General features: G+C 62.8%; 11 protein-coding genes across 11 annotated transcripts, besides 29 other annotated features; all 11 read right to left on the reverse strand.

The window, feature by feature from the left end:
- Positions 1-397: 397 nt before the first annotated feature.
- Positions 398-423: a microsatellite.
- A 30-nt stretch (positions 424-453) lies between these two features.
- Positions 454-484: a microsatellite.
- Positions 485-1,116: 632 nt separating this feature from the next.
- Tco025E_03530 (uncharacterized protein) lies at positions 1,117-1,872 on the reverse strand (the record flags this gene model as incomplete). The annotated part of the gene is made up of 1 exon (XM_029370448.1): positions 1,117-1,872. One exon carries the CDS (start codon positions 1,870-1,872, stop codon positions 1,117-1,119), a length of 756 nt encoding a protein of 251 aa, XP_029229420.1.
- Positions 1,873-1,984: 112 nt separating this feature from the next.
- Positions 1,985-2,029: a sequence feature (A-rich).
- A 167-nt stretch (positions 2,030-2,196) lies between these two features.
- Tco025E_03531 (uncharacterized protein) lies at positions 2,197-2,736 on the reverse strand (the record flags this gene model as incomplete). The annotated part of the gene is made up of 1 exon (XM_029370449.1): positions 2,197-2,736. The coding sequence occupies one exon, from the start codon at positions 2,734-2,736 to the stop codon at positions 2,197-2,199; it is 540 nt and encodes a 179-aa protein (XP_029229421.1).
- Positions 2,737-2,981: 245 nt separating this feature from the next.
- Positions 2,982-2,998: a microsatellite.
- Positions 2,999-3,055: 57 nt separating this feature from the next.
- Positions 3,056-3,084: a microsatellite.
- A 29-nt stretch (positions 3,085-3,113) lies between these two features.
- On the reverse strand, positions 3,114-4,247 carry Tco025E_03532 (uncharacterized protein; the record flags this gene model as incomplete). The annotated part of the gene is made up of 1 exon (XM_029370450.1): positions 3,114-4,247. The coding sequence occupies one exon, from the start codon at positions 4,245-4,247 to the stop codon at positions 3,114-3,116; it is 1,134 nt and encodes a 377-aa protein (XP_029229422.1).
- Positions 4,248-4,602: 355 nt separating this feature from the next.
- Positions 4,603-4,640: a microsatellite.
- A 44-nt stretch (positions 4,641-4,684) lies between these two features.
- Tco025E_03533 (uncharacterized protein) lies at positions 4,685-6,127 on the reverse strand (the record flags this gene model as incomplete). Its single annotated transcript, XM_029370451.1, has 1 exon — positions 4,685-6,127. The coding sequence occupies one exon, from the start codon at positions 6,125-6,127 to the stop codon at positions 4,685-4,687; it is 1,443 nt and encodes a 480-aa protein (XP_029229423.1).
- Positions 6,128-6,203: 76 nt separating this feature from the next.
- Positions 6,204-6,233: a microsatellite.
- A 22-nt stretch (positions 6,234-6,255) lies between these two features.
- Positions 6,256-6,297: a sequence feature (A-rich).
- Positions 6,298-6,538: 241 nt separating this feature from the next.
- On the reverse strand, positions 6,539-7,147 carry Tco025E_03534 (thioesterase superfamily protein; the record flags this gene model as incomplete). The annotated part of the gene is made up of 1 exon (XM_029370452.1): positions 6,539-7,147. One exon carries the CDS (start codon positions 7,145-7,147, stop codon positions 6,539-6,541), a length of 609 nt encoding a protein of 202 aa, XP_029229424.1.
- An 11-nt stretch (positions 7,148-7,158) lies between these two features.
- Positions 7,159-7,213: a microsatellite.
- A 418-nt stretch (positions 7,214-7,631) lies between these two features.
- Positions 7,632-8,228, reverse strand: Tco025E_03535 (thioesterase superfamily protein; the record flags this gene model as incomplete). Its single annotated transcript, XM_029370453.1, has 1 exon — positions 7,632-8,228. One exon carries the CDS (start codon positions 8,226-8,228, stop codon positions 7,632-7,634), a length of 597 nt encoding a protein of 198 aa, XP_029229425.1.
- A 267-nt stretch (positions 8,229-8,495) lies between these two features.
- Positions 8,496-8,522: a microsatellite.
- A 69-nt stretch (positions 8,523-8,591) lies between these two features.
- Positions 8,592-8,626: a sequence feature (GA-rich).
- A 178-nt stretch (positions 8,627-8,804) lies between these two features.
- Positions 8,805-8,825: a microsatellite.
- Positions 8,826-9,246: 421 nt separating this feature from the next.
- Tco025E_03536 (putative chaperone DNAJ protein) lies at positions 9,247-10,521 on the reverse strand (the record flags this gene model as incomplete). Its single annotated transcript, XM_029370454.1, has 1 exon — positions 9,247-10,521. The coding sequence occupies one exon, from the start codon at positions 10,519-10,521 to the stop codon at positions 9,247-9,249; it is 1,275 nt and encodes a 424-aa protein (XP_029229426.1).
- A 200-nt stretch (positions 10,522-10,721) lies between these two features.
- Positions 10,722-10,743: a microsatellite.
- A 201-nt stretch (positions 10,744-10,944) lies between these two features.
- Positions 10,945-10,963: a microsatellite.
- Positions 10,964-11,041: 78 nt separating this feature from the next.
- Tco025E_03537 (uncharacterized protein) lies at positions 11,042-12,460 on the reverse strand (the record flags this gene model as incomplete). Its single annotated transcript, XM_029370455.1, has 1 exon — positions 11,042-12,460. One exon carries the CDS (start codon positions 12,458-12,460, stop codon positions 11,042-11,044), a length of 1,419 nt encoding a protein of 472 aa, XP_029229427.1.
- Positions 12,461-12,625: 165 nt separating this feature from the next.
- Positions 12,626-12,689: a sequence feature (GA-rich).
- Positions 12,660-12,690: a microsatellite.
- A 71-nt stretch (positions 12,691-12,761) lies between these two features.
- Positions 12,762-12,811: a microsatellite.
- Positions 12,812-12,956: 145 nt separating this feature from the next.
- Positions 12,957-12,977: a microsatellite.
- A 16-nt stretch (positions 12,978-12,993) lies between these two features.
- On the reverse strand, positions 12,994-15,669 carry Tco025E_03538 (vacuolar sorting-associated-like protein; the record flags this gene model as incomplete). The annotated part of the gene is made up of 1 exon (XM_029370456.1): positions 12,994-15,669. The coding sequence occupies one exon, from the start codon at positions 15,667-15,669 to the stop codon at positions 12,994-12,996; it is 2,676 nt and encodes an 891-aa protein (XP_029229428.1).
- Positions 15,670-16,094: 425 nt separating this feature from the next.
- Positions 16,095-16,122: a microsatellite.
- Positions 16,123-16,271: 149 nt separating this feature from the next.
- Positions 16,272-16,301: a sequence feature (A-rich).
- Positions 16,302-16,350: 49 nt separating this feature from the next.
- Tco025E_03539 (uncharacterized protein) lies at positions 16,351-18,021 on the reverse strand (the record flags this gene model as incomplete). Its single annotated transcript, XM_029370457.1, has 1 exon — positions 16,351-18,021. The coding sequence occupies one exon, from the start codon at positions 18,019-18,021 to the stop codon at positions 16,351-16,353; it is 1,671 nt and encodes a 556-aa protein (XP_029229429.1).
- Positions 18,022-18,048: 27 nt separating this feature from the next.
- Positions 18,049-18,096: a microsatellite.
- An 89-nt stretch (positions 18,097-18,185) lies between these two features.
- Positions 18,186-18,219: a microsatellite.
- Positions 18,220-18,263: 44 nt separating this feature from the next.
- Positions 18,264-18,303: a microsatellite.
- Positions 18,304-18,413: 110 nt separating this feature from the next.
- Positions 18,414-18,457: a sequence feature (A-rich).
- Positions 18,458-18,583: 126 nt separating this feature from the next.
- Positions 18,584-18,611: a microsatellite.
- A 12-nt stretch (positions 18,612-18,623) lies between these two features.
- Tco025E_03540 (uncharacterized protein) lies at positions 18,624-20,876 on the reverse strand (the record flags this gene model as incomplete). Its single annotated transcript, XM_029370458.1, has 1 exon — positions 18,624-20,876. The coding sequence occupies one exon, from the start codon at positions 20,874-20,876 to the stop codon at positions 18,624-18,626; it is 2,253 nt and encodes a 750-aa protein (XP_029229430.1).
- Positions 20,877-21,038: 162 nt separating this feature from the next.
- Positions 21,039-21,072: a microsatellite.
- A 289-nt stretch (positions 21,073-21,361) lies between these two features.
- Positions 21,362-21,381: a microsatellite.
- Positions 21,382-21,424: 43 nt separating this feature from the next.
- Positions 21,425-21,441: a microsatellite.
- A 19-nt stretch (positions 21,442-21,460) lies between these two features.
- Positions 21,461-21,501: a sequence feature (A-rich).
- The last annotated feature ends 148 nt before the right edge of the window (positions 21,502-21,649 follow it).

Consider the following 21,649-nt stretch of genomic DNA (forward strand, 5'->3'; position numbering starts at 1 on the left):
ACGCCTGTCTCCATCGAGGGCGAGAGCGCCGGCATGAAGAGCGGCGAAAAGTTCACCAGAAACAAAAATGAGCGACGCATGTTTTTTCTTTTCTCTCCCTTTTCTTCCTACTCTCCTCCACTACTGCTGCGGAATCGATTCACCTAAACTTGTGCCTGGCATAATTAAAGCCACCGGCGGCAAACAAACGGGGGGATGAGAAGAGAGAAATAGGGGGCGGCGGGGAGGAAGGGGTGGGGCCGCGGCATGCAACACCCCGGAGCAGCACGCAGTGGGGGGAAAAAAGAAAGAAGGAAGAAAGGCGGCGCCGACGGGCCGAAGGCGCGTTGCAGCATCGAATTCCACACATGGCTCATGCCTCTGCAAGCGTGTGGGGAGACAAAAAAAAAACGCAATAACGCACACACACACACACACACACACGTGCCATATTGCCCTTCCGTCCGCTAAATTAGCAGCAGCAGGAGCAGGATCAGCAAAAGCACAACGACGGCCACGCAGAAGCCCTTGTCCTCGCTCTCCCGCAGAAGCCGCGTCACGTTGCTGTTTTGACGGCGGCTCTCATCTGCCGCGAGCGTCACTCCGGAGTGGAGGCCGTCCAACATGCCATCCTGGTCGCGGAGGTCGTCTCCAATAGAGACGGCGTAGTGCCGTGTATGCATCACGGAGGAATGGAGCTGATCGAGCAGCTTATTCTGCTCCGTGATGTGCTCACTATGCTGCTTTTGCCGGTCCATGGGGTGCCACGGGTGTAGTTCCCTTGCCTTTTTCGTCCCCGCGCTTTCGTTTTTCTTCACTTTTTTTTCTTCTTGCCACGCCCTGCAGAGAATCCCTCCTGCGGCCCCCCAGGCAGAGAGGAGGAAGGAGAGACGCAGCCATTGATGCAGGCCGTGAGACGCGGCACGGCAGCGCGGAGGCCACTCACAGGAATTGTCGGCGGAAACACACACACGTAAGGAAGACAGGAGGTCGACCGAGCACACACAGGCACACCGAGAGAAAAAACAGGCAAATACGCCAACAAACAAACACAGGCAGCCTCTCAGAAGAAACAAAGCTCCCACTCGTGCTCAAACACCAAAACCGCCGCCTGCCATGCGACGAACGCCGCGGGGTTCATTGAACACTTTTGGCGCCCTCAACGCACCGCTCGTGGGCCGCGTCTGGCGCACCGAGCCCCTCCTCTTCCTCCTCTTCACGCGGACGCTTTCGCGCCGACAACCTCCGAAAGGCGCGCTGCAGGCTCGTGGCCGGCTCGGTGTTGTGCCGTGCGGCGAGTTGGGCGTCGCCCTCGACGCGCCATCGCTTCGCTGCCGGAGGCAGAGGCCCAAGAGCCCCTCTCCCACGCACGCCGAAGGCCCGCGCCTCCGTGCCGCCGTCCGCCGGAGGTTCCGAAAACCCGGCCGCCTCACGTGTGCGTTTTGTGTGCGGCAGCGGCTTAAACGCCGACAGTGCCACGGACGACAGCGGCGACGCCGTCGTGGGTCTGTGCCACGTGATGGCGAGCGGCGGGCCGGGCTGTGGCGGCGGCGTTCCCAGGGCCTGCGCTGAGTTGGAGCCGCGCAGCAGGGAGTGGAACAGCTCCCGCGACGACCTCCGTGCCGCTTCCGCCACGGCGGGAGAAATGTACATGACCGGATCTGAGCTCCCCCGCCCCTCTTCCTCGTCCTCTTCCTCGTCCTCCTCGGCGTTTGCGATCGCCGTCGACGACCACAGGCGCCCCCCGGCCCCGTCCGCCACGTTGGCACTCATCAACGCCTCCTCGCATGCAGCACCGAACCCTACTGGGGGAACACACGGTGGTTGCACCGCCCACGTCCTGCACGGCGGAGGCGCTACGGGCGGCGACGCATTCTGCCAGATCCACTCCATGCCTAGTGGAGTCACCACCTCGGCAACGCTCTACAGCAGCGGCCTTCACCACAGCCCGGCCACCGGGGCCCGGTGCACAGCTATACGATCTGGCAAGCGGGAATGAAGTATGCAGAGACGAAGCAGTGCAAAACAAAGACAAGGAACAAGGAGAAAGGAGGAGACACAATGACGGGCACCACCGACAACATTCACAGTGAGCTGCCGTTGCAGAGGCGGCAAGAAGGAGGAAAGCACAGACACGCAAGCAGGAAAAGACAGCAAACAAAAATGTACAATGCACGTTAAACGGCTCTACAGCAGAGGGGTCACGACGCAGCCGCCTCATTGTCTGGGCGGCAGCGTGGGCGGTGGGGAGGGAAATTCCCCGTACACCCCTCCACGGGCGTAGCTCCACTCCGCCTCATTCCTGCCGTCGCTCCCGCCAGCGTCGAGGGCCGGCTCCTCAACCGCCCGGGGATCCAGGGCGGTAGCGTTCCCTGCGCGATCCACAGACTCCGCATCGAAGTGGACTCGCCGTTGCGCGGAAGAGCGTGGGGAGAAGGCGCCGCCCCCGCCAGCAGAACCAATCGAGCCCTGGCGCACCACGGAGGCGGAACGTCCGGGCGGCAGTTGCGTCATCGGCCTCGGTTGCCCAAAGGGCGAGGGCGCCTCATTGTACATGAGGCCGCGACGGTGCTCTCGGCGGTAGCAGAGGTCGATGATCTTCAGCGTGAGCACGTACACCGCCGCCAAAAGGAGACCGCCCAACACGCCGCCCAGCACCGCGTAATCTTCGTTCACCACCGCCAGCGGCTGGTCGCAGACGACGTACCCGGCCGCCGCGGAGGAGGTGTGCGTCAGCCCCAAGTCATTTTCTTGCATGGGACGGGGGAAGAGGTGGAGAATTCGTCGCGTCCTACCTCCACTGAGGTCTACGCAGCGGCAGAGCGAAGCCCCGAACGCAAAAAGAACATGTAAATATATATGTATATATAAGAACCGGAAAAAGAAGTAAGAATAAAGAGCGAACACACATTTCAAGCATCTTTTATCGTTTTGGCAGTCCCAGCGGCTGTGAGCTGAGTGTTATTCGTTTACTTAGCACATGAAGCGAGGCTACAGTAGAAATATATATATATATATAAACAATGCCTCAGCCATGTTTTTTTCTTTCCCTCTATTTTCCGTTATTTTTCTTCTTTGTGATGTGTGTGTGTGTGTGTGTGTTTGCTTGTCTTGTCCCCTCTCGGCAGCCGCCGCTACAAAACGGCAAAGATGCTGAGGGTCCCGGACTCGTCCGCCACCACCGCGAGGTGCTCTTCGGCGGCGAGCGTCACGCAGCCGGGGGTTCCGAGAAAAACGGGCGGCAGCGCGTCGGTGGGGCTCGGGGAGAAGCGGAAGACGCCATCGGTCGCGCTGCTCCTGTCCCACGTGAGCACGGAGCCGTCGGCGTGGCACGAGAGCAGGCCCATGCTGTGCGGCATGTGCAGCCCCGTCACGGGGGCGCCGCAGGGGGGGCTGTGGTCCACCGCCCCGCTGCTCTTCCCGCGAACCGCCGCGAGGCGCAGGTCCCACACCACCAGCACACCCTCCTCGGTCCCGGCCACAACGGAGTTGTCCTTCACGGCAAAGGCGAGCAGCGGGTCATGCGGGGTCCACTTCCACGCACGCACGACGCTGTCGCTCTGCTTCATGCGGGTGTCGACCTCAAGAATGGCGTGATGGCACAGCACCAGCACGGAGGCGGCGTCCCCGTCCATCTCGCGTAGCTGCAGCACAGGAAACGTGGACAACGTCGGGAGTTCAATTGTCTGCTGCACCGACATTCGTGTGCCGCTCAGGCGAAGCAACTTCACTCCGTTCGACTCTCCCCGCTCTCCTCCGCACGCCACCACAACCCGGCCCTCACCGCCCTCCCCAGCAAAGCCGCCGCTGCTGCCGCGGCGAAGGTGCAGGGCCGTGGTCCAGCCTCTACCGTCGTCCTCGATCGCCTTGGGCAGCCTTCGGTACACCACTGCCGCCCCTTCCTCCTCGCAGTAATCACCCTCGTCGATACTTTCGCTCCGACGGTAGACGTACGCGGTGCCGCCCTCCGCCGCGCCCTTGCCGTTTCCCTCCCGGCCCTGCACAACGCAGTGCACCACGCCTTCGGAGGAGAGCATGAGGGCGACGGCAGCGACGCTGGTGCCGGGCACAGAGACGTGGGAGAGGCGGAAGCTCGCCGCATCCGTGGGGTCATCCCACTCGAGGAAGAAGACGCGGTTGCGCGGGTCGAAGGCGGGGGACACGGCAACCACAGCGGCCGGATTTCCTCCACTACCGTCCGTCGTCAGGAGACTCACGTGTCGTGGGGAGATGGGCAGGTACTGCTGCGCCAGGAGCTGAAGAGGCATCGGCTTTTTTGTTTTGTTTTCCTTCCTCTCTCTCTCTATTCCGCCCGCTCCCCTAAGCAAGCAAAACTAGTCCCGTCTCCCAGCCGAAACCACCCCCGCGTTTGACGCACACAAACGCCAAGAGCAAAACAACAACGACAAAAGAGAGAATAAAAAGAAGAAGCAAAGGGAGGGGATGCATCGTTGCCAGTGTTTTCTTCTTCCCCCGGTGCGCCTAACGGGCGTGGGGCCACAGGTACCCACCCAGCAGCGGCTCTACTTCCACCGTTGTGCATGTGTGACTGCATTGCGTCGGAGAACTTACTCGTATCAGTACGGGCAGTTGCGTTAATTCCATGGCCGCCCAGTGCACCGACTCTCTCTCTCTCTTTTTTCTCTTCTTTCTTTCTCCTCCTTCCGCCTCTCCTTTTCCTCCCATCAAATTTCTTCTCTCCCTATCAGTCCTCGATGTCGATTTCGGGCATGTCATCCTCGTCGTCCGACTCGCAGGCGACGGCGGCGGGGACTGCTGGAAGTGGCGTCGCCACCAGCGTGCTCCGTTGCCGTCCTTGCAGCTGCTTCACGGCGGCGGCGGCGGGCACACCCTGCCTGCTATTTCGCGTAGCTTCTACAAGAGAGTGCTGCTGCTGAACCGCTTGGGCCGGTTGGCGCGGCGGCGATGGCTCGGCAGGGCGGGCGCAGACAGTTGTTGTTGCCGCCGCCGCCGCCGCCGCCGCCTGCTGCTGCACTTCCCCAGGCTGCTGCTGCGGCGCACTCGCAGGAGAAGAAGGATGTGAGTCATTAACCCCCGTCGTTTGCTCGACGCCGGCCGAGGGCACGTCCGCAGTGACGCGCCGCGTTGGCTTCTCCACAACGTCAACGGGCGGCAGATAAAACGGGAGCGCGTGCGGGTGGCGCAGCGCCGTCAGCGTCGCGGAAAGCCGCGCGACGGCACGCAGCAGATGTGGATGCTCGCTCCGCTGCCGCAGCGTGACTGCCCGCGCGGGCAGCTCCCTCACCACCCGCACCGCGCACGCCGAGACCACCCCGGGCAGCGGGCGGCAGAGCAGCAGAAGTGACGTGAGCAGCTGCACGCAGCGGGGCTGCACCGCCGCCTCCACGCTGAACGCGGCGGCAGAGGCCGTTGCCTGCAGCTGGGCTCCGCTGGTGTTATTATGTTGATCCTTATCGCTGTTAATATTCGTGGCGTTTGGGCCGCCCTTCTTGCCGCGCCCGGGCTTGCCGCTCTCCGCCGGGGGAGCCGGGGGCGGGGCGTCGAGGATGCCGGCAATCACCACCTCCTGGGCGAAGCGCAGCGTTGCCCGCTGCATCACGGAGGCGCTTATGCACGGACCCACCGCGAGCAGCAGCTCCTCAAAGGCGCACAGGCGCCGCAGAAGGCCGACCGTGTCGTCTTCCTCCTCATCCTCCTCCTCCGTGGCCTCTGCACCCCCCCGCGCCCTCGTCAGCCCAACGAGGCACGGCGCCTTGAGCAGGAAGGGGCCCTTGTCAGTCAGGAGCAGCTCCATCAGCTCCTCCAGCAGCCGCACGGCACCCGCCCTAAAGTACGTGCCGAGTAGCGCCGCGAGCTCCCAGGCGGCAGTGTTCGCCGTGGTGGGAGACGCTACGGCCAGCAGCGCCCGCCGCGCCACTGCGTCGAGCGAGGGCAGCAGCTGCACGCCGTACGTCACAACAAGCGACTGGAGTGCGTGGAGGTGCGGCTCCGCCATGGCGGCGAAAACGGCACCGCCGCGCTGTCGTTTTTTCCCGGCCTGAGGGGCGCTTCCCGCGTCCTGCCGCTGCGCGTCTGCGATGACGGCGTCCAGCGCCGCCAGCGTGCTGCCCAGCAGTTCACTCGCTGACTCGCTCTGCGTCTGCGGCCGCCTCGTCTTGGGGTGCATTGCGCGCTGCCGTCTGTAAGGGCGATGGAGAGAGAGAGAAATAAAGTGTGAGTGATTAAAAAAACAAAGGGACCCACAGCGGCAGCAGCAGCAGCGGAAGAAGAAGGCATGACGCCCGACATTCACAGGCAAAAGCAAAAGCAAAAAAAAAACGAAAAGAGAAGAAAAGCCGCAACGATAAATAAAGCATGCATCACAGTCTGGCGAGGGGGGCACGCTAAAAGAGAGGCGCTTGACGGAAAATTGGTCCTCTCTCTCTCTCTCTTTGCCCCCGGAACCATTTCCCTCCCTCCCCTTCTCCCCGCAAGTGCGACGCAGCACCTTCCCCCCCTTCCCCCACAGACAGACGCACTTGCGCTTCTTTCCCTCAGCCGTCCCCCACTGCTGCCCGTACGCTGCGCCGGCCTCTGCCTACCTCGTCGTCTCGACATTTGGCGACAGCACCGACTTGATGTGCTTCACGTTGCCGCAGAGGGAGCAGCAGCGGGTCGCCGCGTCTATGCCGCTTTCTGCGGAGTCAGAATGGGCCGTGGCGGGCGACATCGAACGCAGAAACTCTGCGGTGGTGAACACCAGCCGCTTGCCCATCTTGTCAATGCGGGTGACGACAAGGAGGGCGTCCCCCTCCCGGATGGTCTGCATGCGGTTGCACTGCATGGACACCGAGACGTGCCCGACAGGCGTCGGCATGAAGGCCAGCATCAAGTGCAGGGAGGTGAGCATGTCGGTCAGGGCGAGCACCGCCCCCTGCGAGAGGACGCCGTCACCTTCCGTGACGGCGGCGGTGACTGTGACGGGCCACGCCATGGCGTACGGAAAGTTCTGCTGCGGCCCCGGCGCCTGGGTGACGGGGACAGGCCTCATTGTCACAAAAACGCGGTTTTGGTCCAGCAGCAGCTGCTCCTCCAGCAGCCGGATGCCAAACTTGTCGATGGTGCGGAGGTGGGCGTAGATGTTCATGTAGTTGGGAAAGACCTGCAGCAGGGGCATCCACGCCACGCCCTCCAACGATGCCGTCATGCCTCCGCGCCGTTTTTGTTGCTGCTGTTGTTGTTGTTGTTGTTTTTTTTTGCTCGTTTGTTTGTTTGATCGTTTCTGTTTTCTGTCTTCCTGCCTTCCTCGTGCCGTCGCCCTTCCCGCGCGCTGTGCGTGTGTGCCCCCTTGGGGACCCGCAGAAAGTGAAGACACGCGCAAGCCGACGCAAAAGAGGGGAGGACGGAGCAGCAGCCTCGCCGAGGAAGTCACCGCGCGCAACCCGTCGCCAGCGCAAACGCACGGGCCAAAAGAGCAGCGGCCACAGCAGCAACACGGAAAAGAAACGAAGAAAACGCAAAGTGTACAAAACGGCCAGGAAAGATTTGCCCCGTCAAGTGTCGCGTACGCATTGCACGCACAGCAAAAAAGAAGAGGTGCGTGCGCATACGTTATTAATGCACCCCGGACACAGTGGGGGAAAGTATATATGTTTGCCCTAAAAGGGGGAAAAAAGGTATGATTATTTTTCTTACTTAGAGCGGATGAGAAACTTCACGTGTTTTCCACTGGCGAGAAGTTCAAACCGTCGCAGAAAACTGTCCATCTCTGCTATGGAGGTCGCCGGCGCCTCCGCCGCCGACGTCGCGCTCTCGCCGGGCCTGTCACGCAGCAACTCGGCCGACATGAATGCGAGCCGGGCGCCCATCTTCTCCACGCGGCTAATCAGCACCAGCGTGTCGCCGCGCCGGATGGGACGCAGACACCTCGACTGCATGTTCACCGAGACGTGGGCGTCGCTGGAGGGGAGAAGGCGCTCCATGACGTGCACGGAGGTGGTCGCGTCCAGCAGGGAGGCGAAGGCCCCGCCGCTCATCGCGCCCCCGTCTTCCCCCGCCTCGCACACGGCGGCCGTGACGGTGAGGGGGAACGCCATCGCGTGCGTCACGCGACGCCCCGCCACCCGCGCGTCCGGCGCGAGCAGCACCCGGGTCTCCTCCGGGCGGTAAGTGACGCCCTCCAGCAGCCGCCGCGTGTGCGGCGACGCCCGGCTGAAGGCGAGGAAGCGCTCCGCAAAGGCCGGGCTGTGCGTCGCCAGCGGCACCCACAGCGGCTGCCGTGCAAACATCCCTACGCGCCCGCCGCCCCTCTGCGCGAGTGCAGTTAAGCGCGCAAGCGCACTATTAACGGCTACGTACACCCGTATGCAAGCTGCTTTTTTTTTCTCCTTGCGTTTTCTTTTTGTGTGGTTGCGTCCCTTCCATAGCGTTTTACTCATCGGACAGAAGAAGGGAGGAAGGTCGGTGCAGTTCTCGCAGGCACAGAGAGAAGGAAAGGGAAGGACAGGGAAAAAAAAAAACAGCTAGCGAGGGATAGAAGTGCATAACTTTGCGCCCACAGACAAACACACACACACACACACCTCTGCTGCTGGGAAAGAAGAGGGCGGAGGGAGACGGAAGGGCGGAAATAAATTTCAATAAACACACAAAGCGAGAGAGAAAGAGAGAGACAAACAGAGGGAGATAATACGCACCCAGCAGTAAACATTATTAGTCGCTTCTTGGGGCACTGCCGCCCGGAAAACGAGGAGCGCAGAAAAACAACAGGAGGAGATGTGGGCATAATTTGTCCGCGCAGGAGGAAGGAAGAAAAGCACCAACGGCAGCAGCCCTCGGTGGTGGCACCGAGGAGGGAACCAAAACGCGGCGCGCGCGCGCGCGCGAGAACGCAGGCATATTTTCGTACACGGGGAAAAAATAATAATAGACGTACACCCTGAAAAGCTCGAGCACCGCCCACATGAGTGTTCTCCTCCCTCGTCGCCTGTTAAGCACCTCGGCCGAAGCACACACGCACGTGCGCGTCCTGCTCCGTTTCCATTTCTTTACTCGCAGCTTCTTCCCTACTCCTCCGCGCCAATGACAGGCAGAGGATTTCTGTGTTTATGTGCCCCACACTTAAACTGCTCCTGTTCTTTTTTTATTCTTCTGCTTCTTCATTCATTTGCCATCATACTTCGTGCTATTTTCATTTGCTTTTTTTTGTTTGTTGCTTCTGCTAGTTGTTTTCAGTTTTCATTCCTTATTTTCTTTCCTCCTCCGCAGTGAGGCGCGGGATAATGGCGGTGGTGGGGCCTGCGATGTTTACTGCGGGGCACACTGCACCGTCTGCGTCCCCGCGGGGCCGCCGTGATATGCCGCGAAGCCCTCCTCGCCCATGCCGCCGGGCATCGGCATCTGCCGCTGCTGCTGCCGGCGCCGGGCAGCGGCGGCGCGCCCCGACCCGCTCCGCCCCCGCCCCTGCCGCTGGCTCAAGTCGCTGAGCACCAACTTATGCCCACCGACCCGCGGGAGCGTCTCCGGTGCGCCGAGGGCGGCGGCGATGCTCTTCAGCTGCCGCGCGCCCAGCTGCGTCGGGTACTCCACCTCGAAGTGGATGACGAGGTTGCCGCGGTCCAGCCCGCCTGTGTTCGGCAGCGGCATCCCCTCCCCCCGGACCACCCACGCCGCCTCGGGGTCTATCACCTGCCCGCACGGGATCTTTATCAGCCGCATGCGCCGGTCGAGGTGCTGCACCGGAAGCTCAAACCCGCAGAGCGCCTCCTGCAGGCTGATGGTGTAGTTCATGAGGAGGTGGTTGCCGACGCGCCGGAAGACGTCGTGCGGCTTCTGCGCCAAGATGATGAGCACGTCGCCCTTGAGACGCATGCCAACTACCTCGTCGCCCTCTCCGTCAAACCGCACGACGTCCTGGTGCCGCATCCCCTTCTCAATGTGCACCTCAAGCACCTTTTGATCCTTCACCGTGCGGCTGCCGCGGCAGCGGCCGCAGATGTCCACCTCCCGCACAGTGGTGCCCTCCCCACCGCAGCTCTGACACGTCTGCTGCACGCGCTGGTGCATGCCGAGGAAGAGCTCCTGCACGAACATCTGGGAGCCCTGGCCGCGGCAGGCAACGCAGGTGCGGCGCTCTGCCCCGGGTTTGATGCCGTTGCCGTCACACGCCTCACAGCGCCGATCACGCGTGACGGAGACCTTCCGCGTCTTCCCGTTGTACAGGTCCTCGAGCGAGACCCGCAGCTCGTGCACGAGGTCCTTCGGCTTTCGCTCCCCGCGCGGGCGGCGTCCGCCGCCAAAGAACATGGAGAAGATGTCGGACGCGTCGAATTCGCCGTCGCCGCCGCCGCCGCCCTCCAGCCCCGCCTTGCCGTGCTGGTCGTAAATGCGCCGCTTCTCCTCGTCGCTGAGGATCTCGTAGGCGTGGCTGATGCGCTTAAACATCTCCGCCGCCTCCTGGTCGCCGGGGTTTTTGTCCGGGTGGTACCTCAGCGCGAGCCGGCGGTAGGCCCGCTTGATGTCGTGGTCGACGGCATCCACGCTCAGGCCGAGGACCTCGTAGTACTCGCTTTCCTTCACCATTGGGCCCGCTCCCTGCTCCGCCCCGCCGCCTTCGCTTCAAGTCTCGCCCGCACCCGCTGCTACCGCGCGCCTCCTGTTTGACCTCTGCGTGCGTGCGTGAGCCGAGGACGCACAGGCGGGGAAAAGGAAGAAAATGTAGTCGACAAGAAAAGCAACGAGGAGGAAGAAAAAGAGAGCTGGGGCCAAAACTGCGAAGGGCAACACACACACACACACACACACGGGCGGCGGCAAACGTTCCCCTCCCCCCCTGCAAAGCGGCATACATCTCCCTCTCTATCTCTCTGTGCATCTGGAAAGCAAAGAAGGGCGCCCACGCGCACTCACCCCGAAGGAAGCCAAAAAGAAGAAAACCAGTTACCCCCCTCCCCCTCCCTCCCAAACCCGTTGCAGGAAGCACTTCACAACCGGGAAACACAGCAACTCTCTCTTTCTCTCTCTCACACACACACGCACGCAGAAAACGCTTCCTCGGCCACTCCTCCTCTCGGAGACGCAGGAACGGCAGGACAAGACACGGCTAATTCAGCCTTCCGCTGGCGCAAGCCTTCAGGTGCTGCTGCCGCTGCATGAAGTGCAGAGCGGTTGACCGACGTGGCGCAGCCGTCCCGCCACCGCCGCCCTTAACGACCTTCACCGCCAGCTGCGTCTCCAGCTCGTAGGCGTACAAAGACTGCTCGGTGAGTTCGTCGAGGAGGGAGACGGCCAACTCCTGCAGCGCCTCGACGTGACTCTCACATGCCAGCAAAGCGGCCTGCAGCTGCTGGTTTGTGTCGGACAGGCGTGTCCACTCGGGCCTCTGCGCCGCGAGCAAACGTCGCATCTCAAGGAGCTCGCGGCTCTCCAGCGTCACGGCGGATGCGAGTGTCGCATAACCTTCCTCCGCCGCCGCCGCCGCCGCGCGCTGCTCCTGCAGGTGCAAAGCAAGATCAACAACTTTCGCCTCCAACGCCGCCAAGTGGGCCTCGTGGCTCTCGCCCTCGTCCCCTGTGCAGGAGCCGCCGCCGCCATCGTCGTCGCCAGGGAGGCTGGTGGCGGCGTTCTCACGCGTCGCGCTGTGCGGCGATGCGGGTGGGGCCGCCTGCTCTGACACAAAGCGTGCCTCCCACACACACACGGCCGCTTGTGCCGCCGCAAGAGCCTCCTGCAGGGAGGCATGTTCCTCCTGCACGGAGGCCCAGTACTGCCGCCGCGCCTCAATCTCGGCCCGCGCGGCTGTGAGGTACGCCAGCGACTCCGAATATGTTGTGTGTATCGCCTGCAGTTCATCCCGCAGCGCGGCTTCGCGTTCAACGACAGCGTCGTGCTCCTCCTGCCGGCGCCGCAGCTCTTCACACTCTGCCTCCGTCCCATGAAGGGCTGTACGCAGTCTGTCGTTCTCCGCAGCCACCTGCAGAACCGCCTCGCGCAGCTCACCCACCGCCGCCTCGAGGCGGTCGCACTGCCCGGCCAAGGCGTCCAGCTCCTGCCGCAGCAAGTCCGCCTCGCGCTGCAGCCGCTGGTGTCGCTCACGCCACATCGTCAGCTCCGCCTGCTTCTCCTGCAGCGCCGCCGTGGCACGATGCAGCTGCTCCTGCTGCTCCTTTTCTCGCTGCAGCACGGTGTGGGACGCCTGGGCGCACTGCCGTAGCGCTGCCTCCTTGGAGGCCACTTCCACCTCGAGCCGCGCCTTTTCGGCCTCGCAGGAGGACAACAGGGAGACCTGCTCCCGCAGCCGCGCCAGCTCCAGCCGGTCGCAGTCAACCCCGGCGTCGGTGCTGGGGGACTGAGGCATCCCCGCCCGCTGGTGACCGCCGCTGCCTGGGCCCTCTGCAGCGCCACCGTGGCGCCCGTCCTTCTCCGCATCGTACGCCGCCGCGGCCGGCGTTGCTGCTGCGGGGCAAAGCGACCTGGCGAGGGCACCGCGGATGACGTCGAGGTCGCTCTGAATGCCCTCCATCTGCCGCTGTCTGACACGCAGAGCAGAGAAGCAATATTTGGGGTGGGGGTGGGTGGGAGTCGCAAGCAAACACACACGCGCACGGCAATCCGCCCCACACGCCAGAAGCCGCAGAGCCGGCCTCCTCCTCTCTCTTCCCACGACAGGAAGGTGATCGGGGAAGCCAGAAGAAGCAGCGAAGAAGAATAATAATGACCAGAATAAAAAGAGAAAAAAAAAACAAAAAAAAACGAGGGCGCTTTCCACACACGCAATGCACAAAAATGTAGCAAACCTTTCGATTCCTCCAACGCCTTCCCTATTTTTGTTGTTGTTGTTGTTGTTGTTTGCTGCTGCTTGTGTGTTTTCTTGCCTCCTGTGAAGTTTCCTTCGTTGGCCTGTGCCCCCTCCTACACTCACTGTCTCCCTGGATACGCCGCACCAAGCACGATAAAGCAGCACTGTCTCCCCTCCCCGAGTTCCCCCGCTCGCTGCCGCGGCGATACGCAGGACAGGCATATGTATATATATATATATACGGAGGGTGGTAGGGACTACACATCAATTTCCTTCCAGCGTTCATCCACCTGCTGCCGCGATCGAATGTAGCGTGTCGTGTTGCGGTAGAACGTGCGCGCTGCAGTGTACACTTCCCTTGCGGAGCCGACGTCCGTCCCGTGGCTCGCGTTTTTCTCCCCCACGGCATCCTTCAGCGCATCCGCTTCGCAGCCGTCGTCGTCGGTGTCGCCCGCGCCGGCGCCACCGCAGCTGTTCGTCGCCTCCTGCACGAGGTCTATGAGGGCGGAGATGTACTGCACCGTCACCCCGGGCGCACTCGTGGCGTAGTAGTGCAGCAGCCGGTTCAGCAGCTCAACGAAGAGCGCGAGCCGCTGCGCCTCCTGCACGTGGTCGGCAATCTTCAGCGCGCGCTGAAGGCACTCGAGCACCCGGCGGTGGCTCTCCTCGGAGAGGGCGGTCTTCCAAAAGAGACTCGCGCAGAGCGCCACCACGCGACTGCGATCCACCTTCCGCACCAGCTTGGAGCTGTACTGGCAGACTTTGGTGGCGAGCAGCTCGTAGTTCTCCTCAGCGACGCTGCGCAGGCCGTAGAGGGAGGAGATGAGGCAAGTGAGCATCTCAATCTGCTCCCGCGTGTCGGCGGCATTCTCCTCGTAGAGCTGAAAGGCACTGACGTACAGCTCGTATGCCACATCCGGCAGACCACACGTGTCCGCGGCGTTGGCGCTTGTGAGGTAGAGCTGAAAGCCTTCCACCGGCTGCTCAGCGGCAAGCATCTCAAGAATGCCCTTCCCGTCCCCGCAGTGAATGATCTGAAAGGGCCTGGTACACGGCACCCGCCGCTTCGTCGCGGCGCCGCCCTCGTCGTTGCCCTCTGCCTCGGCCATGCTCGCCGTGCGGAGCGCGAGGCGGACGTAAAGCGAGACCAACGTCGGCAGTGTCACGGCAATGCGCTCCGGCCCGCACTGCCCCAGCAGCTTCCGCACACCATTCAGCATCTTCAGCTGCGTCGCGTCGTCGTCAGACCGCAGTAGGTGCAGCACGCGACACACGAGGTTCTGCTCCTCGCGAAATTCCTCCGCCGCGTTGCCAACGTACACGGCGCCGCGCTGCGCAGGCGCATCTGGCTCCTCCTGCAGCAGCGGGGCGAGAAGCTCAAAGAGCCGCGCAGACAGCTCAAGCGTCCCGATGCGGTGCGCCGTGGACTGCACGCTAGCGGAGCACAACGTGACCGCCACCACCCGCCGCGAGAAGAACGGCAGCTTCTGCGTCAGAACCTCCAGGTCCAGAATGCCGAGGACGACGCTGGGGTCCTTGAGCGTCTCAATCACGTGCACAATCATGCGTTCGATCGCCCTTGCTAAGGGTTCCTTAAGCGGGAGGGTGAGTTGCCCCGCCACGGCCGTGAAGACGGCGCCGATGTGCTCCACGGCGGCCGCCCGGTCCGCCCTCAGCGTCAGACGGACGAGGCTCATCATCGCCCGCAGGTACGCGGCGAGGGTGAAGGGGTGCTTTGGGTGGCCGCCGCCGCCGCCGCCGCTGTTTTTGTCACTGCTACCGCTACTCGTTAACTTGCCGCTGCTGCTGCCGTTCCTCGCCTCACTTGCGGCCAGCATGGCGTCAAGGCGCGCCTTGAACACGTCAAACATCGTCTGCAGGAGCCTCTCCTCCTTGCGACCACTCACCTCGGCGAGGCCCTCCCGCAGCGAGGTCGCGTAGTTGCCGAGGCGCTCCATGAGGGAGGCCAGGGTGGCGCACACGTCCACGCCCGAGGAGACGTCCTCGAGGGCGGCAAGCAGCTCATTGAGGGTGAAGAGGTGAAACTCGTCGGGGAAGACCTGCACGATAACGTCCAGCAGGTACTGCTGCGCCAGAGGCTCGCGGTACTTGACGATGATGTTCAGCAGGCGCGGCAGAATGGTGTTTTTGTACGCCTGGCGCTCCACCCCCTCCAGCTGCGAGAGGCGCACGACGTTCATGCCCACCAGCACGCACAGCTCCTTACGGTCCCTCTGCCTGCGGTGCAGCTGACTCTGCACCTCCACCGCCCGCGGTGGCGCCTTAGCCTCGATGCGGATCAGTAGCCAATTCATCTCGCTGAAGTTCTGCAGAATGAGCTCGGCGGTGTCCTCCACCGTGCCGCCGTCATTCTCCAGGCTGTTCGCACTTCCGCGGCCGCTGTCGCCAGGCAGCTTGTTCTTCATCATTGTCAAGAGAAAGTGTCGCAGAAAGAGCCCCCGCGTGGGGTGCTGTACCCCTTTGCACATCTCCACCAAATCCCGCATAATCTCAATGGCAGGCTCTTCGCCGGACTTGACGTAGACCGATCCTACGGTGATGAGGAGGTACAGGCGGGGGACAATGTTGCCGGCGTGCTGCACCACCTCGTACATCTCCCCCAGCGACCGCCCGCGGCTGTGCTCCTCCTCAATGTACTGCTCCAGGTGCTGCAGCTCATCAAAGACCTTGATGTACAGCTCGTAGTAGTGCTGCGGGGCCAACATGCCCGTGCGCAGCTCCAGCAGCATCTGCGAGGCGTTGCGCAGGACGTGGATGAATTCCCGCTGACGGATGTACGTCTTCATGCGGGCCGCCTTCTCCTTCACCGCCTGCACCGCCTCGCCAAGCCACTTATCCTGCTCCTGCCCCGGCGTCAGAATGGGCCTGTCGATGGAGACGACCTCCAGGGCCTCCCCCACCACCGCATTCATCGCCACGGCAGCCACGCAGCCCCCTCCGCCTCTTCGCTCCCTCTTCCCTCGGGCACACGGGAGGGAGAAAGCGCGGTCTGTTTGCAAAAGAGCTCCCGCCTTCTCTGTCAGACGCGCACCACCCAAACGGCGCAAGAAAGAAAGAGACAAAAAGGTAGAGAGAGGGAGAGGGAGGTAAAGAAAGGCCGCCGCCAAACGGCAGACACACAAACATGCATGCAACTGAGGGCAGCACAATCCCCATGCAGCCATCGCCATGGGAGGCACGGGCTGTGATGAGCACCGTCACTGCAATTCCGTCTAGATGCTTGATTTCAAAGCCCGCACGCCAAATAACTCCACCGCCGCCGATGTTATTGCTACATATAAATAAGTAAATAAATAGACACTGTAGGCCGCCCGCGGCTGACACGCGGCTTCGTTCGCGCCTTCGCCTGCGCCGCCGCCGCCGCCAGATGAAGGGCCAGGTTGCGGGTCGCATGGGGAACACACAGCAGCCAAAGTGGAGGGAGTGTCCGCTTGCGCGCCCCCCAAAAGCCAGCCCGCAGCGTAGATACGAATAAACTTCCCCGCCCACCCCCTCCAGAGAAACACACACACCGAATAAAACAAAAGAAAAAAGAAAATAAAAACACAGAGGCGCCATTCCACCGCACATTGTTCTTGGTGTGGCGTTCCCGCCTAGACGCACTTGAGCACCTCTTCCGTTGCCTCAGTGACTTGAAGGCATCCAAAGCCCTTGACAACGTCTACGAGGCATGCCTCAAGCTCCGCCACCTGCACATCGCTGGGGGAACCGTATTCGTGTAGTTGCAGAGTGTAGATGGAGTCCGAGACGCGCCGAAACGTTTTCCGTTCGGCGGCAGCGCCGCCTGCGTAGTCGGGAGAGCTGGGGGGATTCTCCTCCTTCACCGCGTTGAAGCCCGCACAGCAGGCAGTGACGGCGTCAGCAAGGCACTGAAGCTCCGCCTCGGTGATCGGCCCCGTTACATGTACCTCCAGCGGGTCGAGGTCGTAGTGAACAACGAGAAACCCGCCGTCGTGCCGCCTAACCCCCGCCGCACCCTCGCCGGCATCTGGCAGCGCCGCCTCACGAAGGGCGGGCGGCACCGTTGCGGATGCCGTTGCCGGTGTCGCTTTGGCTGCCACCGCCTCGGCCTCTGCCGCATCCACCGCAGTCGCTGCAGTAGCCGCCACGGTGTTGCCGCAAACGGGGGCCGTCACTGGCTTCCCTTGCGGCGCTACTCGCAGGCCAGCGACACCGCGCCGGAGCCCTTGCATCAGCTGCACGTATGAGGCGACCATTTTTTTCGTCTCTTCCCTCTTTATCCGCACGGCGGTGGCGTCACCAGAGCCAGGCGGCGGTGGCGGTACGGCCACTGCAGTTTGCGGCGGTGCATTGCCGGGCGCCACCTGCTGCTGCTGCTGCTGCTGCTGCTGCTCACGCGTGGGGAAGGCGGCAGCCGCCCCATTGAGGTCCGGCGGTAGACACGGGCTGCTCGGCAGTGCCACAACGAGGCGAATGTTTTGGTGGCCAAAGTGTTGTGCGCTGTGGACGAAACTGGCGATGTCGGCTTCGCTGCTCAGCGGCAGGCGCTCCTCCTCCTCCGCAACGTGGTAAGAGACGTCCATGAGGTACGGCCAGCAGAGAAGCTTCTGCAGAGAGCTCTTGAGCCGCCGCAGGGGCGGCGGGTGCGCAAAGTCAAAGCGTATCTCCCCCATCTTCCTGCCACGGGCATCCATCACGCTGATGGCCTCCACGCCACGGTGCTCCTGCTGCACCGCGGGGGGTTCGGCAAACATATCATGTCTGCAGACCCGCAGGATTCCACGTTCGGGGCAGCGGTACAGCAGGAGCAGCTCCAGCGGGACGGCCTCCCCGTTCCTCCTCGCGTCCTCCCCACCAGGCGCAGCCTCCCCGGTCTCCCCGGCGGCACCGTCAGAGGAGGCGTCCGGCGGGCTAGCCGCCACCGCCAGTGCCTCCCGCCGCAGAACCTCTCTTGTCCACTCCCACTGCCGCCGGCTGATGACCAAAAGCGGACCGAACGCCTTCGTCTGCGCCTCCAGCATCAGTTCGAACGGCAGCCCTCCGGCGCCTGCCTGGCCGGCCTTTGCCCCGCCCTCGCCCCGCGCCGGATCCCCCACTAGCAGCCAGCGCGCGAGTGGCAGGTGCTCCGCGCTTCCGTGCGCCGTCACGAGTGGCGCGGTGGCGTCGTCGCGCGGGAGAACAAACTTGGAAAAATAATGCGGCAGCTCGAGCTGCACGAGACGCACCATGTGGTGGGCGAGCGTTTCCACGTCCTCCGCGTCGGAGAGGAGGGACTTCGCGCCAAAGTGAACCCGCACCTTCATCTGTGGCTGCCACGGGCCGGACCAGCAGCTCGCCGCGGCGTCTCTCTCGCTCTCTCTCTCTCTCGCTCCCTCCCTTTGTTCTGCTGTGAGCCCTTCTTCCCCTACGCTCTTCCCGTGGCGCAACCCGCAGCGTTCGCAGAGCGCAGGCGACGAACCAGTGCGAGGAAGGAGAAAACAAGCAGAAGCAAAAGAAGCAGAGGAGGGGGCAAGCCCCAAAGAAAAAGTGGCGTGGGCGTCAATGCCCCCACACCCCCCCACCCCCACCCCTCACGAGCCCGCCCCTCGTCATTGCCGCGGCGTGTTGCGTCTGCCCACCGCGACAGCGGCCAGCAGCGATGCTCCGGCGGAGACGCCTGTGAAGCGCGGGCCCACAACGCGAATGCGAACCACGCAAAAAAAAAAAGAAAAAAACAACGACAACACAACAACAAGAAAAGCAGAGTTGCTCCTAGGTAGCAAGCGCTGCTGCCCCTTTGACAATCCAAAGACACAGCAGCATCCATTCCGCTCGGAATGTCCCTACTTTTTTCACCTTCCCCCGCCCACACACACACGTGCGGGACAGCAGCAGCAGCAGCAGCAGCCCCAGCCATGGCGTCACGTTACTCCCGCCCGTCCTTCTCACGTCTCGCCTCACTGCTGCGCCTTTCAGCATCGCCATCTCGGTTTTTCTCCCCACCATCCTCGTCGTTGCCGCGTGATCGCTTCTGCCCAGGCACCGCAGCGGCGTTGGTCGCACCGTTCTGCCCCGTTGCCGCCGTCTCCGCCTCCCTCTGACGCAGAAGCCGCTGATGGTGCCTGGCGACCTCGTCGGGGTCAAACACCAGCGGCGTTTGCCCAAAGGTGCGCTGCACCGCCCCCTCAAAGGTGGCACTGGTGGCGTCCATGTTGTCTAGCACGTACGTCTGCGAGGCCGCGTCCAGGTTGTGCATTAGTTGCATGCCGCACAGACTAAACAGATTCTCATACGTGTCCTCCATAAACACGTGGGAGAGCGGGTGGTCCCACGGCGCGGCGGCCTCCTCAGCCGCAGTATTGTTATTATTACTGTTATCACCATCCCCGCCACCACCGTAGACGACGGAGGGGTTTACGCCCGCAGTCTCCTGCGCGCAGGTCGGGCTGTTGTGGTTCTCAGCGCCACAGCCGCCGACGCCACCACCACCAGCCTCACCGAGGGAAGGCAGTCCCTTCGCTATGCGGAGGGCATTGCAGCGCTGGCACACAAAAAAAGTGCGGTCATGCTGCAGTTCACACGTCTGACACATGAAGGCCTGCTCGTCCCGGATTGGGTGGCCGCAGTGGTCACAGGCGTCGTGCAACGGCAACATCATCTCGTTGACGCTGGCGGTGGCGGCGCGCGGCGCGAATCGCTCATACGCCTCTCGACACGGCGCGCACCTGCACGTCATGTCCGCCGTGAACGCGTCCACCGGGAGGAGCATGCCGTGGAACGGGTAGACGTCGCCTGGGCAGGGCGCATCGGCCGCCAGCCTACAGGGCGCAATGCGTTTGTGCTGCTCTGCCGGGACGCGTTCTGGCAAAACTCCCCCGTAGCAGTGAAGCGGGTCTTTTTCCACCAGCCACGGGCACTCCTGCATGCACCGCGCGCAAATAAAGCCCATAAATGGGTCACTGTTCATTATTTCCGCCGCGACGTCCGGCGGCATAGGCATGTACAGGGCAGGGTCATCCACCTCCGCCTCGGGGACCGCCTCCGCGATGGAGCAGCAGCCGCGACAGCCGCAGCTAAACTCGACACCCTCCGGGGCCCCATTCCCTGTGCCGTCCTTGCGAGAGGGGATAATGTACTCGGGGTCCACGTCGTGGTCCTTGTGGCAGCGCAGTCGGCAGGGGGTGCAGACAAGCGTGTCACACGTGCGACAGCGGAAGGCAACGGTGACACCTTCGAGCACGTCGCCGTAGCACGGGATGCGACGGAAGGCGCCAGAGTAGAGGCGGGTCATGTGCGAACTCCAATAGCAGCTTGTGCACAACATGCAGACGACGCCACCGCCGTCGGCGTCGTCGGCGGGGAAATTTTCCTCGCATTCACAGTAGCACCACGAGTTCAGCGTGCGCGGGTAACGATTCTTGCTGTTGTAGGGAACCACAGATGCGGCCGGGGGCAGCCCCGTCGCGGAGTCGATGAGGAAGCAACACTGCTGGGGCTCTTCATCCTCTCCGCCTCCGCCTTGCGGCTGCGGTGCCTCCCCGCTGCTTTGGTTCCCCTGCACTCTATGCTCCTTGTCGACCTGGTGCCAGCAAGCGGCGGTGCAGCAGTCGCAGCGCATGTAGTACCGCACCCCCCACTCCTCCACGTCGTGCGAGGCGTGACAGACATCCGCGCAGGCGTAACAAATGGCGTGCGCCGGGTCCGCCCGCCCGCTCCTCACGCACGTGCGGCAGACAAAGGCGACCTGCCGCGCGTACCCCCGGCTGTAGCTGCAGCGGTACCAACGGCTGTCAAGCTCCACCGTGGTGGAGACGAGCCGGTGCAGCTGCGCCATCGCCTCCTCGTTTATGTGCGGGACGACGACGGCGGAGCCCACCAGCATGACCGGAATCGTGACGGCGGCCGCCACCCCACCGCCGCCCTGCGGCTCGGCGGCAACCAGATCCAGCAGCCGCACCTCGTTGCGCCCCTCACGCCGGTGTCGCTTAAGCACGGGCCCACCGAACATCAGTCGCTGCTTCTCACTTGGCACCCCGCTGCGCCGCACAAGTTCATCCTTCAAGTCGCCCACTGTCGCCGTCGCGGCGGGAAACACGAGCAGCATCTTCTGCCCTGCGTGTGTCACCGCCACACGTATGTCTGCTGCAGTACCGACGTCCTTGTCGTGGTGCGGGACCATATTCGCGGAAGTCCTTAAACAGAGGGCTGCAAGGCGCAAAGGGTGAAGAAGAAGAACGAGAGGGGGGGCGTGCAATGGAGAGGCAGACAGGCACGCCACAGAGAGGGGCTGCAGCAACGCCCACAAGCAGAAACAAGCAAAAATCTAATCAGCAAAGCAATGCAGACACACACACACACACTTACGCACTCAGACATGCTGTCAACTGGATGGATTGGTAACAACTTGAAGTGCAGACGCCCCTGGCGAAGCCGTGGGTCAGCGTGCCGCGGTGCCAGTGCTGTGCAAGAAAAGGAGCGCCTTGCCTGCGGCTACTCCTTTGGGCGGCGCCGTGTTCACAAGGCCCGGGAAAAATGCAGTACATTTCCCGCCCCACAGCTGCACGTGCCGACGGGTAGCGCCGCAGCGAGGGCGCACTACATGTACGGAACGGTAGGATGCTAACGCTACACGTGCAGGGAGACGAACAGTCACTATGGAAGCAGAACAACAACAACAACCAACATGCAGACTCCTTTGAACTAAGCATGTGTGTGGAAACACAACAGGTGTGTGTGTGTGTGTGGAGTAACATCAGAAGGAGTAAAGAAAGAGAGGGAGAAATAAAATAACAAAAAAAAGAAAGCACGATGTACATCTTGGGCACACACGCAGAGGCCCTGCCAGGTGCAGCGGCGGCGACGGCGCGCCCCCGCACCGACAGCACCTTCGCATTTTCCCCTCGCCACCCCCACCCACACGTCGGCAGCCACGCCGGAGTGAGAAGAGTGCGG

The sequence above is a fragment of the Trypanosoma conorhini genome (assembly GCF_003719485.1).
Source record: "Trypanosoma conorhini strain 025E chromosome Unknown Tco_14.4_contig_00162, whole genome shotgun sequence".
Taxonomy (NCBI): domain Eukaryota; phylum Euglenozoa; class Kinetoplastea; order Trypanosomatida; family Trypanosomatidae; genus Trypanosoma; species Trypanosoma conorhini.